We start from the raw sequence: 14,587 nt of genomic DNA, 5'->3' as shown, positions 1-14,587 counted from the left end.
AAGGTGATGGCTTTTCGTCTCCCTTTATTCCCTCATTTGAGCGGAGTGATTTTCTCATAGTTCAGGGTGTTGGGTTTGGTTGGTTTTTTTAATGCCTGCTCTTTGCTGTTGCTGGACAATATCGAGCTGTAGTTCAGGAGGGATTTTAAAGCTGAGTAAAGCAGATGGACTCCCCGATGGGCTACTTCTTGCTGGCAGGAGGCTTTTCTGAGGGGGCTTTGGGGAGGACAAGTGCAGCACTGCACCATCCAGTTTATTTCAAGACAAGAAAGTTGGGAGGGGGTGCTTGTGTGTGTGTCTTATTTTGTAGGGTTTTTTAGCCAAGGTGGCCTAATCCGCTACTTTGCTTCCAAAAGGGTGAAAGGGAGTTTTGCTCATTCCAAACATCTGCAGAGCCTGAGCCACTGCTGTGCTTGTCTCAGCACTGCATTCCTCTCTTTTCTGCTGCCTCCCTAAACACATCCTATCTCTCCAGAGCTTGATGGGAATAGATGGCAGCATGGTGTCTCAGGGAAGAGGGCAAGTGGGATAAAGAGCAGCCCTACCATAAATCTCATCCCATATATACCCCCAACCCCAACAGTTTCCCAAGCTGGCTGTGTCTTGAAGATGCAGTGACCATCCACTGCTTTATTCTGTTTTGACGCTGGCTTCAGCCACCTGACCAACACTAATATAATAAGAGAGATGAAAGACGGGCCTAAAAGGAGTCTAATAAAAGACCGGGAAGGAAAAGGAAAATGCATAACAATTACATTTCCTTTTGGGAAGTGGAGCTGGAGGCGATGTCCTCATTTCTCCTGACCTTCTCAGGTGGTTGTTAAAGTGCCGGCTGCATTTATTGCTCTTGCTTGCTGAAAATCAAGAGGTGATGCATCATGCAAATGCCCTGAGCTTTGATGTTCCGCAGGACTCTGGGTGAATGGCAAAGCCTGTTTCCCAGCCTGCACCATTGATTAACCCAAAGCAAACCACTGCCTGTGTTTCGGGTGAGATCTGTTTGCATCCCATAGGGAATGATGGCTTCTGCTTGGTTGCCCTCCTTCTAGCAGTAAATGCTGTGCTGCTTCAGATTTAGCAAGGAGGTATCTTGGAGGATATTCCAATGAACCTCCCTATGCAAGAAAACTGTCAGTAATTAAGAGCAGGGACATAAACTGCTGCAAAATGGTGCACCTCTACCTGTGCAGGGGTGCTGCTGCCTTCCCCACTATCCCTCCAGAAACTCACTTGTCCCACCATCATGCTGAGGGTCTGTGGGAAGAAGCTTATCTACAGCCTCTGGGGTGATGGTGACCAGTGCCGGGGGTCTGCTGGGATGCCCCAAACCTTTGCAACATCATTTAGTGCTGATTTATTGATCAGGGGCAGAAAGGGATGTGGGCTGGGGTGGTGATGTGTGTGAAATAGGGCATCTCTCAGCCCAGGAGTGTGCATGGTCAAAGGACCTTCCCACAGGCTCTCAGGCTGTGTTGGGTGGGGGAAGGAACACAATTAAATGGGAAAAAAATGAAATTATAAACTTGTGTGCAGAAGCACCTGCAGGAAAAGGGACTGGTGATGGAGCAGCCCCATAACTGCTCCTGGTTCCTGGCAAGGTGAAGGATTGATTGCCCAGCAGGGTGATGAAGGGAGGTTGGAGGAAGGGGCACACGAGAGCACAGGAGACCCCTTCACTCTGCTGGCTGTGGCCATGGGGCAGCAGCATTTCAAAGGATGCCATGGCACTGGTTGAACTTCCATCCTCTCCCTTTACTCCCCCCATTCACTTGGGGAATTTGGGTTCCCTGCCTACAAACCAAGTGGCCAAAGTGTGCCATGACCCAGAGTTTCCTCCACAAAGGCCAAAATTCAGGTTTATTGTGGGCATTGCATGCCCGCTCTCCATTGCCTGTCATCTGTCAGACCCACCATAATCCAGCCCATGGCAGTGGCATCTCTTTGACTGTGGATGCTCTGCTGAGGAAGCATTTATAAATTAAGGATTTATTCTTTCTCCTCATCCCTGCTAGGAGTCGTCATAGAGAGGGTTGTTGTAGTTGCCCCAGGAGCCGTAGTCATGGTCATCCAGAAGCCTGCCATAGGAGGAGTGCCTGCCAAGAGAAAGCAAACCACCCAGTGTTACCAGTTGCTTTGGTGGTTTATTAGTTATTTAACCATGGAGTAAAAAAGAAATGCATGCAAGTCCTCACTAAGTTGAGCTGTGGGATATTTTAACAAGAACAGCAGTACAGAAAATAAGTCCAGGTGAGATTTTGCCCCTGTTGAACCATACTGGGACATGCCAGGAAATTAAAACAAAGGGAACAGAGCTGACAGAGGGGACATTTAGATTAGGTATAAAGAAGAAGTTCTTCATTGTGAGGGTGGTGAGGCCCTGGCACAGGTTGCCCAGAGAAGCTGTGGCTGCCCCATCCCTGGCAGTGTTCAAGGCCAGGTTGGACGGGGTTTGGAGCAACCTGGTCTAGTGGAAGGTGTCCCTGCCCATGGCAGGGGCTTGGAACTGGATGAGCTTTAAGGACACTTCCAACCCAAACCAGTCTGGGATTCTATGAAAACAAGACCTTTGCTGGTTTTGGTTGTCAGCAAAGCCTCATTACAGATGCTCAGCACTGGGCTGTGCTGCTGTTCATTGTCTAAATCACAGCAAGACCCATGGCAGCAGCTTGCCCTAGGGAAAATTACTGGTGACAACTGTGCTGAAGAGCATCTCCAGCATTTGAGTGAGGCTGTTGTAAAATGAGGAAGAAAACCTCTGCTTTTCCACGTAGAAAATGTGGAAAGTGGTAGCGGTAGACAATGCAGATGTGGCAGGTCTAGAGGCTGCATGTCACCCTGCGGGACTTGGGGACAGCATCTCACCAGGGCTTTGCCTCTGAGCATCACCCATGTGAGTGTAGCCTCAGAGGGAAGGGGGCCCCGGTTCAAGCCAGGCAGGCACCACAAAACCAACCTTACCTGATCTTTAGGTATGCTGCTGCCCCGAAAACCAGCACCACCACCACGATGACTGTCACGGTTATGGCCACGATGCTCCCTGGGGAGAATCCATCAGAAAGAGCAGCACTCACTCCATCACCATCACAACCACCCCACACCCCAGATGCTCCAGGTACACCTGTGCCAGCCATCTCTGGTGGGGGGCACATTCCCTTTCTGCTTCTCAAAAGGATGCTGGCACCCCTATGTTTTTGCTTCCCATAAAGGCAGGGCAGGTGGATTTGGGCTTTGGTTGAGGACTATGGACTTGCCTCTTGATGCTCCTCCCAGCCTCAGACAGTATTTACTACTGTGCCAAGGGCAGAAAATGCTCCAGGTCCCTCCATTTTCTGACCTTATGAAGCACTTTCAAGCTCTCTGATCTTGCAGAAGAGGACAGGCGAAAGCTAGTGTCAGCTTACTGAGGTCTCCAGGAGGGAGAAGTAAAACCTACATTTTCCTAACTCAGCCTGCACCCACTACCCAGCCAGTTGCTTCCTTCCATCCTCAAGTGTTTCAAGTCAAATTTTCAAGTAAGGACTGTATTCACATCTCTGGGTAACTGGTTTGGTATCTATGACTCCTTGTCTCCAGCAGTGGAGCAGATGACATAGACTTCTTCAGGAAAGCTCAGCTATTGCTAAATGGTGCTCTCAGGAAGTTGGCCACCTCTTCCTTTCCAGTTTGGGGGGGTGTCTGCCCCTCTTATCTAAGCACCTTAGGTTGACAGAAGGAGTTGATCCTGTTCCTCTGCTCTCATGAGACCCCACTTGTAACACTGTGTGCAATTCTGGTGTCCTCAACATAAAAAGGACATGGAGCTGTTGAAACAAGTCCAGAGGAGGGCCATGAGGATGATCAGGGATCTGGAGCACCTCCTGTATGAAGACAGGCTGAGAAAGTTGGGGCTGTTCAGCCTGGAGAAGGGAAGGCTGCGTGGAGACCTCAGAGCAGCCTTCCAGTATCTGAAGAGGGGCTATAGGGATGCTGGAGGGGGACTCTTCATCAGGGACTGTAGCGATAGGACAAGGGGTAACGGGTTAAAACTTAAACAGGGAAAGCTCAGGTTAGATCTAAGGAAGAAATTCTTTACTGTGAGGGTGGTGAGGCACTGGCACAGTTTGCCCAAGGAAGCGGTAAATGCTCCATCCCTGGCAGTGTTCAAGGCCAGGCTGGACAGAGCCTTGGGTGACATGGTCTAGTGTGAGGCATCCCTGTCCATGGCAGGGGCCTGGAACTGAATGATCTTCAGATCCTTTCCAACCCAAACCATTCTGTGATATGGAGGTGGTGGTGCTCACCTGCACTCAAGGCACGCGGCACCTCTTCCATAGTGATTCCAGTGGAGAGGGTGGTTTTACCAATGGCCATGGACTCCTCTGCTGCCATGGGGCTTGTCAGAGTCACTGGGGGGGACGTTGGCTCCACGGCCAGGCTTGACACCATGGGCAGTGTCCCCAGGGAAGGGACATCCTTGGTCAGCACAGGTGGCTGGGTTGTGGTGGGGCTCATGAGGACAGGTGTTGGGGACAAGACTGTCCCAGGGTCACTGGTGGGGAGGGAGGAGGAGGATGCAGCTATACCCGTGGTGTTGGAAGCTGCCCCCAGATCCATCGTGCCTCTTGCCATGTCCGCAGTGTTTGTTGTCTGAAGACTTGGGGCTGTCTCCAAGGTCGGCATGGAGCTGGGGTTGGCGACTGCAGGTGACCTGTCTGCTATGGTGGTGGTGACAGCCACAGTGATGGAGGCAGGAGCAGGGGACAGTGCTGCTGCAGGGTTGGATGAGGAGTATGGCCTTTCTTCAGTGGGTTCTATGGACATGGGCTGGCCAGGAGCTGGTGTGGAGAGAGCTGCATCCCTGGAGCCCGGTGCCACTGGGATCCCCTCTGAGAGGAAGGGAGGGCTAGTAAGGGTGAGGGATGATGGTGTGGAGTCATCACCCAGTCCTAGGAATGAGACAAAGGCATATGAATAACTGGGAAATCCTTCGGGCAACTCAGGGTTTTAGGATGAAGCTGGAAATATGTTTATTGTTACTTAAAATACCAAGAGCCATCTAAAAGAGACGGGAAATGTATCTGCATAGCTAGAGGTGAGGTTTAAACCAGACCAGTTCCCCAGCATGGGTCAGCACTGGTTTTCACCAAGGTTAGGATTCCCCCCATTCCCCAGCACCCCCTACAGCTTCCCAGCATCTCCTCCCAATGGCCAGCACAGCAGCAGGGGAGCAAGCACCTCCTCAGCAGCAACCACAGCACAGCTGGGAATAACACAAGACGCCTCTTTCTCCTCTCCCCCCATTTCCTTGTGCATTCATTCATTTGTCTCTGTTCCTTAGCATGAAGATGAGTCATTTTTCCCTCTGACCCCACCAGCAGATTGCTGGGGCATTCCCCTCCCCCTCTTTCTGCTCGCCAGGGTTAAACTCAGCACTGGGCCAGCGCTAGCAGCTAGCTCCCTTGGCACAGCTGGGCAGAGGGAAGAACATGGCAACACTAAATGGCACCAGGAAGGATTTTTATTCCCATGTATTCATTTATTTACACCCTCAGAGCATCCCAAGCCCAGCACTGGGAAGAGCAAGAACTTGCTCTGGTGCAAACAAGCCACAATGAGAGGGACTTCACAAGGGCATGTAGTGACAGAACAAGGGGGAATGGATTTAAACTGACAGAGGGGAGATTGAGGTAAGATCTTAGGCAGAAGTTCTTCCCTGTGAGGGTGGTGAGTCCCTGGCACAGGTTGCCCAGAGTTCAAGGCCAGGTTGGACAGGGCTTGGAGCAACCTGGTCTAGTGGAAGGTGTCCCTGCCTATGGCAGGGGGTTGGAGCTGGACGAGCTTTAAGGGCCCTTCCAATTTTGAGTGTGGAGGACAAAAAAACCTCAGCAAACTGCTGGTTTGTGGGAATGCTGAAGCCAAACTCTAACTCCAGTTCCAGAGACAGCAGCTCAGTACTTATCTAAGTGTGAAAGAGCAGCAGTGAGTGCACAGACAGCTATCATGGTAGCATTTTGTGAGTAGGAGCTTGTGGATCATACATGGCTGGGTACCACTGGTGGGCACACAAGGGTCTCCTCCCTGCCACCAAGCCACCTCCCAAGGAGATGTTGTCAACTACCACAGCCAAATCTGCTGTCCCCCAAAAGTCAAACTGAAATGCTACCCATGCAGGTGACATCCAGCAAGAAGCGACCCAAGCTGCACTAGAGATGTGTTTCGATCTAACAGGGTTGTTCTTGCCCCACCACGCAGCTGTTCCAAGAAACAACAGCATGGGAGGGACTCAAATGTGGGAGCAGGGCCTGGGCAACACATGGTTCCTTCAGCAAAGCTCCTTGCTGCCAAGCACCCAGGAGAGCCACAAGACTCCCAGGACACTGACAGCACTTCATGCTGAAGGAGAGATGGAAACACTTAGTGCCTGTGTATAGAAGTGGTGGGATGCAGCATCAGTGAACAGGGACTCAGTAACTCATATTTTTGGGTGTTTTCAGCCAGGGGTGCCAACAGAAGACTGCAGGTGTCTAATATGGTTTCACTCAACCTGCACAGCTTCAGTGGAGGAGGACAGCAGAAGGAACATCTCAGCTGAGGATCTCCAGCTCACTGCAGCAAGCACTGGGTATCTAACACCTCTAATGAAGGCGTTTTTGTCTAGCAAACATATGTTTGGCCAGGGATTTAAAGCCAGCTCTGGGGCATGACTTCTGTTAGAGCCCATGGCAAGTCCCTGGCACGCCTGACCCCGTATTTTTTTTTCTGGTGCTGTAGAGACACTGATGGGTATCTACATTTCCCAAGCAGGAGGGTCTAATGCCTCAAGTGCTCTTCTCCTAGGAACACATACTTGGACATGCCTCTGAGCTTTCACTGTCCTCAGGCTCTCGGTCTGCTGAGGCCCAAGACTGATAGACCTTAAAATAAGGGAGGGGAGATGGATGACAAGCTGGAGTCTGGTTACCAAATAAGCCACCAGGCTCAGCACCCATGGTTTCCACACCCAGCCCAACCACAGCAGCAGTGAAGCACCCAGACACCCCCCCCCTCCTCCTTCCCAAAGCACACCAGGCTCCTGCAAAGCTTCTGCTGTCATCAAGGCACTGATGTCTCCTCATCCCAAGACCTCACATCTCAGGCTTCCTGCTTAATAACTGGGAGTTACTGGCATGTGAACTTGAGCTGCATTGCTGTGATAATCCTGAGCTTAAAAGCCATTACTGCAGATGAATGCACTAGTTTTCATAGCTTGGCTTCACCCACAGCATCTCATCAGGAGAAAGCCTGCCCACAGCACTGGCTCCCTCCAACAAACCCGGTGGGTCCCCACTCCTCCTGCCCCCTCCTTCTCCAGAAGCTGGTGGCTCCCTCGCTCAGTTCAGGCATTGCAACACCATAAACCAAAACCAGATGATCTTAAGGTCCTTTCCAACCCAAACCATTCTGTGAGTCTATCTATCTGTATTTTTGTAAAATAATCTTCTCTCCACCACACTTGACACTGCAGATGCGACTTGTCCAACAGGTAGCAGACAGCCTCTGCAGCCCATAGCACAACACCCTGCTGTTACATCAAGCCCATCAGGACCCTCCCAGGACTGTTAGTACCTTGAAAGTTTATTATCTGTCTAAATGTGGATGCTTCCAGTCTTTTGGACACCAAGATCAGCTCTCTGCAAAGCCACCCTGGCATCCCATGTTGCTTGCTTGTGCTTTGGGTCAGCAGAGTTCTCATGAGCTGCTTGGACACTGGAGGCAAACCAATAGGGACCTCAAAAAGCTGGCAGTGCTGCTAGCCCAGGGTGAGTCAGGAAGTTTCCAATAACATCTAAGGGGTATAAACTGAGAAGGTGAGCCAAAACTGGATGCAGGAACAATCCTTGGCCACTGTCTGAGTGCTCCCAGCCAAGTCACAAATCACAGGGACATCTCCCAGGAAAGTAAGCACAGCCAAAGGCTGATCATCCCAAAGGCAATGCAGGCTGCTTGTGACCCAGGTTAGGATGAAGGAACAAAGATGACCTGGCTGAGAGCCTCAAATGTCCTCATGCCACTGCTCATGGGCAGCCTGCCCCACAGGTTGGTGTTGCCTGTACCCAGGGAGACGGATGGCCAGAAGAACACCCAGCTTGTCTGCAAGCCCATTCCTCTACCAACACATCTGGAAAAGGAAAGAAGAGCTTCTTTGTGCAGCACCTGGACTGTAGGAGGAGCAGCTGTGAACCAGAACAGTACATTGGAATAAGGGACAAAAAAAGCAACTAGAAAAAGTTAATCTAGGACCACATGGCTTCAAAGGCTAAAAAAGCCCCAAACAGGGGTTGTCAGAGGGACTGGAGGATGTTAGCTGTCAAAGGATGCCAAACATAGTTTGGCCATGAGGAATTTGCCCATTGCCTAATTCACTTAAGGTAGTTGACCACCCTGCTGGAATCCAGCTTAGAGGAGAGGCAGGCAGAGAACTGCCAGGGCAAGGTAAGCAACTAAAATAACAGTAGTGTCACACTTCACAGCCCCACATGAAAGGTCCTTTTTCTAGGTTGTCTTCTCTAGGAGTATGGAAAAGAGCCAAGAGCATAAAACCCAAACCACTGTAATTCAAATACCTTGCTTTTAAGGAATATTAATGCTAATCACCTGCCAACCCAAGGAATGAACCCTCCACCTGATGGGTTATCTCCCTCCCTTATTTACATGCTCTTCTCCTGGCTTCTGAAAGCCACAGAAAGGTGAAGGTCTCAGTCTTGCAGAAGCTGAATGCTTGGGAAACAGCTGCCTGGCCTGGCAGGCTCTCCAGCAATGTGTTTCTTAAGCACTCTACAAGCAATCACAGCAAAGCTTTAAAATTGTTTTGCCAGCTGAAGCAGCATAAAACCCCCCCAGAATATATCTCTAGCCCAAGTGAATGACATCATATAGAGCAGCCATGCCACAGCAAACAAACATCCACTGATAAAGCAGAAATGGAGCTTTTAACAAGCTTCACTTCATAACTCATCTCATCTAACCATCAGAAGCGCCAGATGATCTAACCCACACACCACATGCCTGCTCTCAGCCTGAATTAACTGAGGCACCCATACCCCAGCTGCCAAAGGTGGTGCTCCTCTAAATACCAAAGCCCCAAGGATAAAGGTTTCTGTAACGTCAGTATTATTCAGATAAACATTATACTATTCTCTAAATCAGAAATCCCTAGTAACCTCATTATATACCCACAAGATCTATCTAGGTAAGATAAAAAAGGATATTGATACTACCCTATCCTCTGCTGTGTGGATATTAAGGAGCATATTAAGTTTACAACCAGCACAAGAAACAACTAGAAGTAGCATCAGAACATCAGCCCAAAATGAAAAAAAAATGGATTAGAGACAACCTACACACAACACAGGTCCAAGAATCACCCAACACTATAGACACATTTATCTATCACACAGTTGAGACAAGAAGCTAGGACCTGAGCCTGAGTTTAAATAGAGGTCCCAGCCCAATGGGCAGAGGCATGTTGGTGGGGGGGTCCCACGTGAGTCTCACCGGGGTGATTAGGGGCTGGTGGCTGGAGCTCTGTCCTTTCTGTATTAGTAAGGTAATGGGAAAAACATGGGAGATAATTGATGGGCAGTGGTACTCATAGAGGAAAGCATGTGCAGAGGAGTGAGTTTCTCTTTTAACAGTTTCAGAGGAGCACCTGGGCCCTAAATGCCAAGGTAAGCTGGTGTCTTTTACTCAGGGTGATGTTTTTGGTGGTGTATAATCTTCTTTGACCTTTTTCAGGTCTTACATTTTCCTGGTTCTCCCCAGATAACGATGATAGAGTAAGCCTAACTCCTCTAGTCCTGCAGCACGTGTTGGTTTATTACCAGGGTCAATGATGCAGAGCAGTAAAACAATTTATGTTTAAATATAGCGTGAGGACTTCCTGTTCATAACCTTGCTGGCTTGGTTTTGGTTTCTGCGGCTGGGAATTCTCAAACCTTCTGCTGTTCTTCTGCAGTTCCCTTCCCTCTTGTTCCTGCTCAGGTGTAACTTTAATTGTCATTGCTTCTCAGCTATAAAATTGCCAGTATCTAGCTGTGGATGGCAAAAGGTCTTCTTGTGGTGACTAAGGTTAAATAAAACCAGTTGTTGCTTTGGGGTTAACTTGTTTTTCAAGCTGTTCAGCACTGGGCTGCGTCAGCTTCTCTATCACCATATGATTTGGGCTTTGGTGGCGTTCATGTCTCTTCTCTCTAATTGGAGAGCCTCATCTGCACTACACAAGAGTCTGATTCAGCTCTGTACCGACAGGGGAGAAGCAACAGGGAGGATGTGGTAGTAGTTTTGGACTTTGACCTTGGGTCTGTGCCATTTTAGGGCACTGTTGGAGGGCTCTGCCTTTTTATGTCTGAGAAATAGGGATGATGGGGTGGTTTGGGAGCAGCTCTGCAGGGTCTAAGCAATGTCTCAGACCCCACAAGCTTTCCATGCTATCCCGGAGGGAACACCTTGTTAAGCTGGTACTGAGAAATAGTAACTCTTGGTGACATCTCTGTCTGCTGTTGAGCTTCAGTGAGTAAATCAGAGCCAACAAGGTCTGTAGCAAAGCTCCACCACTGCATATGTGTGCTAGTGACCTATAATGCTAGTAGGAGCAAGAGCACCCCTGAGTGATGTGCTGCTTCCGTGCTGCCTGTTTGGTTCCTGCTGTATCCCCTTTCTTTTCCATGCCAGGTTGTGTTGGTATAAAACCAGTTGTCAGAGGAGGAAGAAACCGAGTGAGAAAACCAGGGGCCAGAAACATCAACAGATAAAAGGCAAAGCACTCCAGGAGCTGCATAAAGAAGCCAAGGCCATCAGATCAAATAAATCTGCATTTGCTCTGATTTGCTGGCAAGCCAGGCTGGCTTCCTGCATGATTAGTTTTCTTCTGCTGCATGGCAGTTAAGTGGTTTAGGTCTAATTGCTCGGGAGCCTGAAGCTTTCTGTAGCCCAGACAAACAGCTACGCAATGGAAATGGATGTGCTATCTCCATGTGTCCCTCACCATCCAGAAGCCCCATCCTTGGGGTGCTGCTGTCCCAAACATTCAACTCCCCTGGGAATGTCCCTTGGCACCTCTCCTTGAGGGTGCAGACCCCCTGGCGGTTGCTGCTGAGCAACCCATCTGTACACACCTCTGTGGATGGCGGGGTGGTACCAACATCTCTTGTAGATGTATGTCCTGCTTTTTGCAAAAGGCAAGAGCAGAATCCATGTGGCCAAACACGTAAAGTTGGGGGCTTCAGGCAAGCTGGCATGGAGAGGGTCCAAGCAAGGTCTCCACTGGCTGTTGAGTTTTGGCCTGGCTTGGAAGTCGCTCTTTTCCAGGCTATTGCATAAGAGGAAAGAGCTAACACAGGGACCTGGCTCGCTCCTGAACACTTTTCAGACCCTGAGGAAAGCTGCAGCAGGCAGATTGCTCTTGAGGAACCGGATGGACAGCTTCACCACCCTGCAGCCTCTGCTCCTCACAGCTAAAAATGATAATGCCAACTTGTAAAATAAAGATGGTTGCTTGCATGGTTCCTATCACCTGCTCTTCCCCTGCCTGGGGTGAGTGTTCACATCCTCCTCAGGCAACTCTCTGCCCTAATGTCCAAACCCAGCAGCAAGGGCTGTTGGTTGTACAACAAACCCATTTTTCACAACAGCTGCGGAGCTGGGTGGCCACACGACCCTCCACACAACTAAACCATTATGTTCCCACCTCAACACTGTGTGTTGCTTAATTATTCTACTCATGAAGTCCTTGATCCTGAAGCTGCAACAACATTATGGCAGAAAAGAAGATGAGGAGGAGTCTTCACAGCTTTTTTCTCCTTCTGAGAGTGACTTGTGGCTACTAGTCAACTGATGCAGCCAGAGGTGACTGATGAGGACCTGGGGTGGAAAGCCTCTGTGTTCCTGGATAATCCCTGCTGGCAAGGCCTGTGTCCCCACTGGGGTGGGCTGGCAGGCTGTCACCTCGCATGGTGGCTTTAGCTGATTGCTGGGAGCTTTTGCCCTCATTAAGAGCAGTAGCTGACAGCACCAGCTCATTCTAAAATGACTTTTGCTTGATATAAATAAAACATACTTTAATACTGCATGTTATATTTTTGGAACATGCAGATATGTGTTATGCTGTGCTTATTTCCCTGGGATGTTACATCATAGGATGAGAAACCACTTGTCAGCTCTTGGGGCTGATAACTGGCAGATGAACCTACATGCCCTTGGGCTTGGGCCCTATCACAATGCCTCTTCCCAAGTGGGTATCTTGGATATGGTTCTTGAGCTGGCCAGGCCTGTGTCAAAGAGCAGCTCTGCCCAAGTGACAATGCACCAGCTAAATCATTTTCCTGGCTAGCTGCTGATTATTGTTTCTAGGGGCAGCTGTCATCAGCATCAGCCCCATCCCAGCCTTCCTCGGGAGGGGAAGCAATTGGGTTCAGTGGAGGAACTTTTGAGCATCCTCTGCTATAGAGGCCAAAGCTGTAGTTTGCTCATTAAGGCTGGGAGAGGAGATAATTAATTACCCATCTCCCCTCTCCTTCAGCTCATAAGAAGCCGGGCTGGGAGTGTTCAAAGCTCTATCTCCTTCATGGCAGCTCAGAGCAGCCCATGGTGCCAGGCTCAGAGACCCCCCAAGAAGCAGCTTTTCCTCCCCGGAGGCTCCTTGCAGAAGCACCCAAAGCCTTTAAAGCTGAAAGCTGCCTCTTGCAAGTACCTTGAAATGTCTCAGCTGCTCAGAGCACAGCAAATTGCTAAAGGGGGAAAAGGGCCTGGGGCTGGGCATTATGTCAGGGCAGCAAAGCAGGTTTGAAATGACATTCAGAGTGAGAAGTAATAACAGGATGAAAACTTCCTTGTGTGAGATGCTATTATTTCATTACGTGGCCAGGCAAAGCCCAGTCTTATTTTAGTCCTGCCCAGTGACGTCCTCTCTATCACTCAGTCCTGAAGAATGAGCTCAAAGCGTATTTAAATCATGCTGATTGTTTTCTCATGGGTGATAAATATAGATTTTAAGTATTATTTATATGGGGACAAAAAAAAAGTCGTAGAAAGCATCTGAAGGATGCGGGGCTCAGAGGGTGTTTGGGAGCAGCCTGAGAGCCACAGGGTTGTACTCCAGGGAAATTTTTCCTGGGTCTTTTGCCAAGCTTTGCTGGTGTTGGTGCTTTAGAGAGGGATGGTCGTGGGAACAGCTTTGGGTTTGGCCTGGGCGCTGGGAAAAACCCGCCTCCAACCCCAAAGTGGCCAAGGGCTGACTCCCAGCTGAGGCTTGTGAAAGCAGTGACCAAACTGGGGCCACTGTGAAGGAGGCAAGCAGCATCCCTGTGGAGTAAAATGTAGGCTCATCCCCCTCCCTCCCAAATGCACTTGCTAGGAAAGCACAGAAACAAGAGCTTGCAGAAAGTCCCCCTTTCCAAGGAGAAGGATGTAGCCAGCTCTCCCTCCTCTTCCACTAGCGGGGTCCCTCAACAAGGGGTGGTGATATGGCCCAGGATGGTGGTTTGCTGCTCCTGCAGACGTGGCCTCCCCAGCTGCTGTTCTGGGGACATGTCACATAAATCTGCTGCAAGCCAAGAGCAATTTAACAACAGTTTTGCTTAATGCTTTTCTTCTTGTGTGTGTCCCCGTCACCTGGTTATGCAAGTGTGTTTTCCATGTTTCTGAGCGAGCAGCTCTCCTTGTTGTTTATTAAAGCCCCAGCCTGGACAGAAGGGATGACCTGCGCATGCTGTCATTTGAAAGCAGTCACTGTTGTGCCGGCCAGGGACTGAGCTGTCTCCCCTGCCTGTCTTAGTGGGGGAAGGATGTTGAATTGGGTGTTTCTGTGAGACAGGGTAGGTTGATATTGCTGGGGGGGAGATGCCTTTAGCTGGTCGCTGGGTGTGCAGAAGCCTCTGCTCAAGGCCAGGGAGAGAGAGAAAAGCTCCTTCAAAGCAGTGACCGTGCTGGGAAGGGGGTTGCAAGGCTGAGGGGGGTTGAGCTCCAGCCGGGCAGGGGGGGGCTCCCTGCGAGGAGATGCTGAGGTCCCCTGAAGTTGTCCTCCTGCCAGCTGAGGACCCATCTAGAGGGCTGGGGCAAGGCAAAGAAGGGCAAACCGCCTCTCACCCGGCCTCACTGGTGTCGGAGCGCCTGCGGGCACGAGTGGCACGAATAGGACCAGTGCGGGGGGGGAGCATTCTGCCTCCGCCAGGACGCTGTTCCCCGCGAGGAGGGGGCTGCCTTCCCCCTGTCCCTATCGCGGCGGTCCCCGGTTCCCCCCCGCGCTATCGCGGTGCGGCGGCGAGCGCTTACCTGAAGGGAGAAGGAGGAAGGCGAGGAGGAGGCGGCAGCAGCAGCCCATGGTGCCGGCGGCGCTGGCAGCCGCGGCGGGAGGGACGGACGCACCGCCCGCTCCCGGTACCCGCCCGCAGCCGGCCCCGGGCCGGCCCCCGCGCCACCGCCCCGCTCCAGCGCCGGACGGACAGCGGCACCTGCCGGCACCGGGCACCGAGCCGGGGTACCGAGTGCCAGGGCAGCAGCAGTGGTACCAGTGACCGGCTCCGGGCAGCCCACACTGGGCACGGGCGCTGGGATGCGGGGATCGGCTTTCCTA

At 50.8% G+C, this 14,587-nt stretch overlaps 1 protein-coding gene across 1 annotated transcript; it reads right to left on the bottom strand.

Moving 5' to 3' along the window:
- Positions 1-1,888: 1,888 nt before the first annotated feature.
- PARM1 (prostate androgen-regulated mucin-like protein 1) lies at positions 1,889-14,347 on the bottom strand. Its single transcript, XM_080617674.1, has 4 exons — positions 14,287-14,347; positions 4,281-4,925; positions 2,959-3,037; positions 1,889-2,093 (listed from the first exon to the last, which is right to left on the bottom strand). The coding sequence occupies exons 1-4, from the start codon at positions 14,333-14,335 to the stop codon at positions 2,009-2,011; spliced, it is 858 nt and encodes a 285-aa protein (XP_080473800.1). The 5' UTR covers positions 14,336-14,347; the 3' UTR covers positions 1,889-2,008.
- Positions 14,348-14,587: the final 240 nt, after the last annotated feature.

Source organism: Psittacula echo, assembly GCF_963264785.1.
Source record: "Psittacula echo genome assembly, chromosome: 1".
NCBI classification, from domain to species: domain Eukaryota; kingdom Metazoa; phylum Chordata; class Aves; order Psittaciformes; family Psittacidae; genus Psittacula; species Psittacula echo.
The sequence above is the reverse complement of the archived record's forward strand: the minus strand, read 5'-3'. Positions and strand labels throughout refer to the sequence as shown.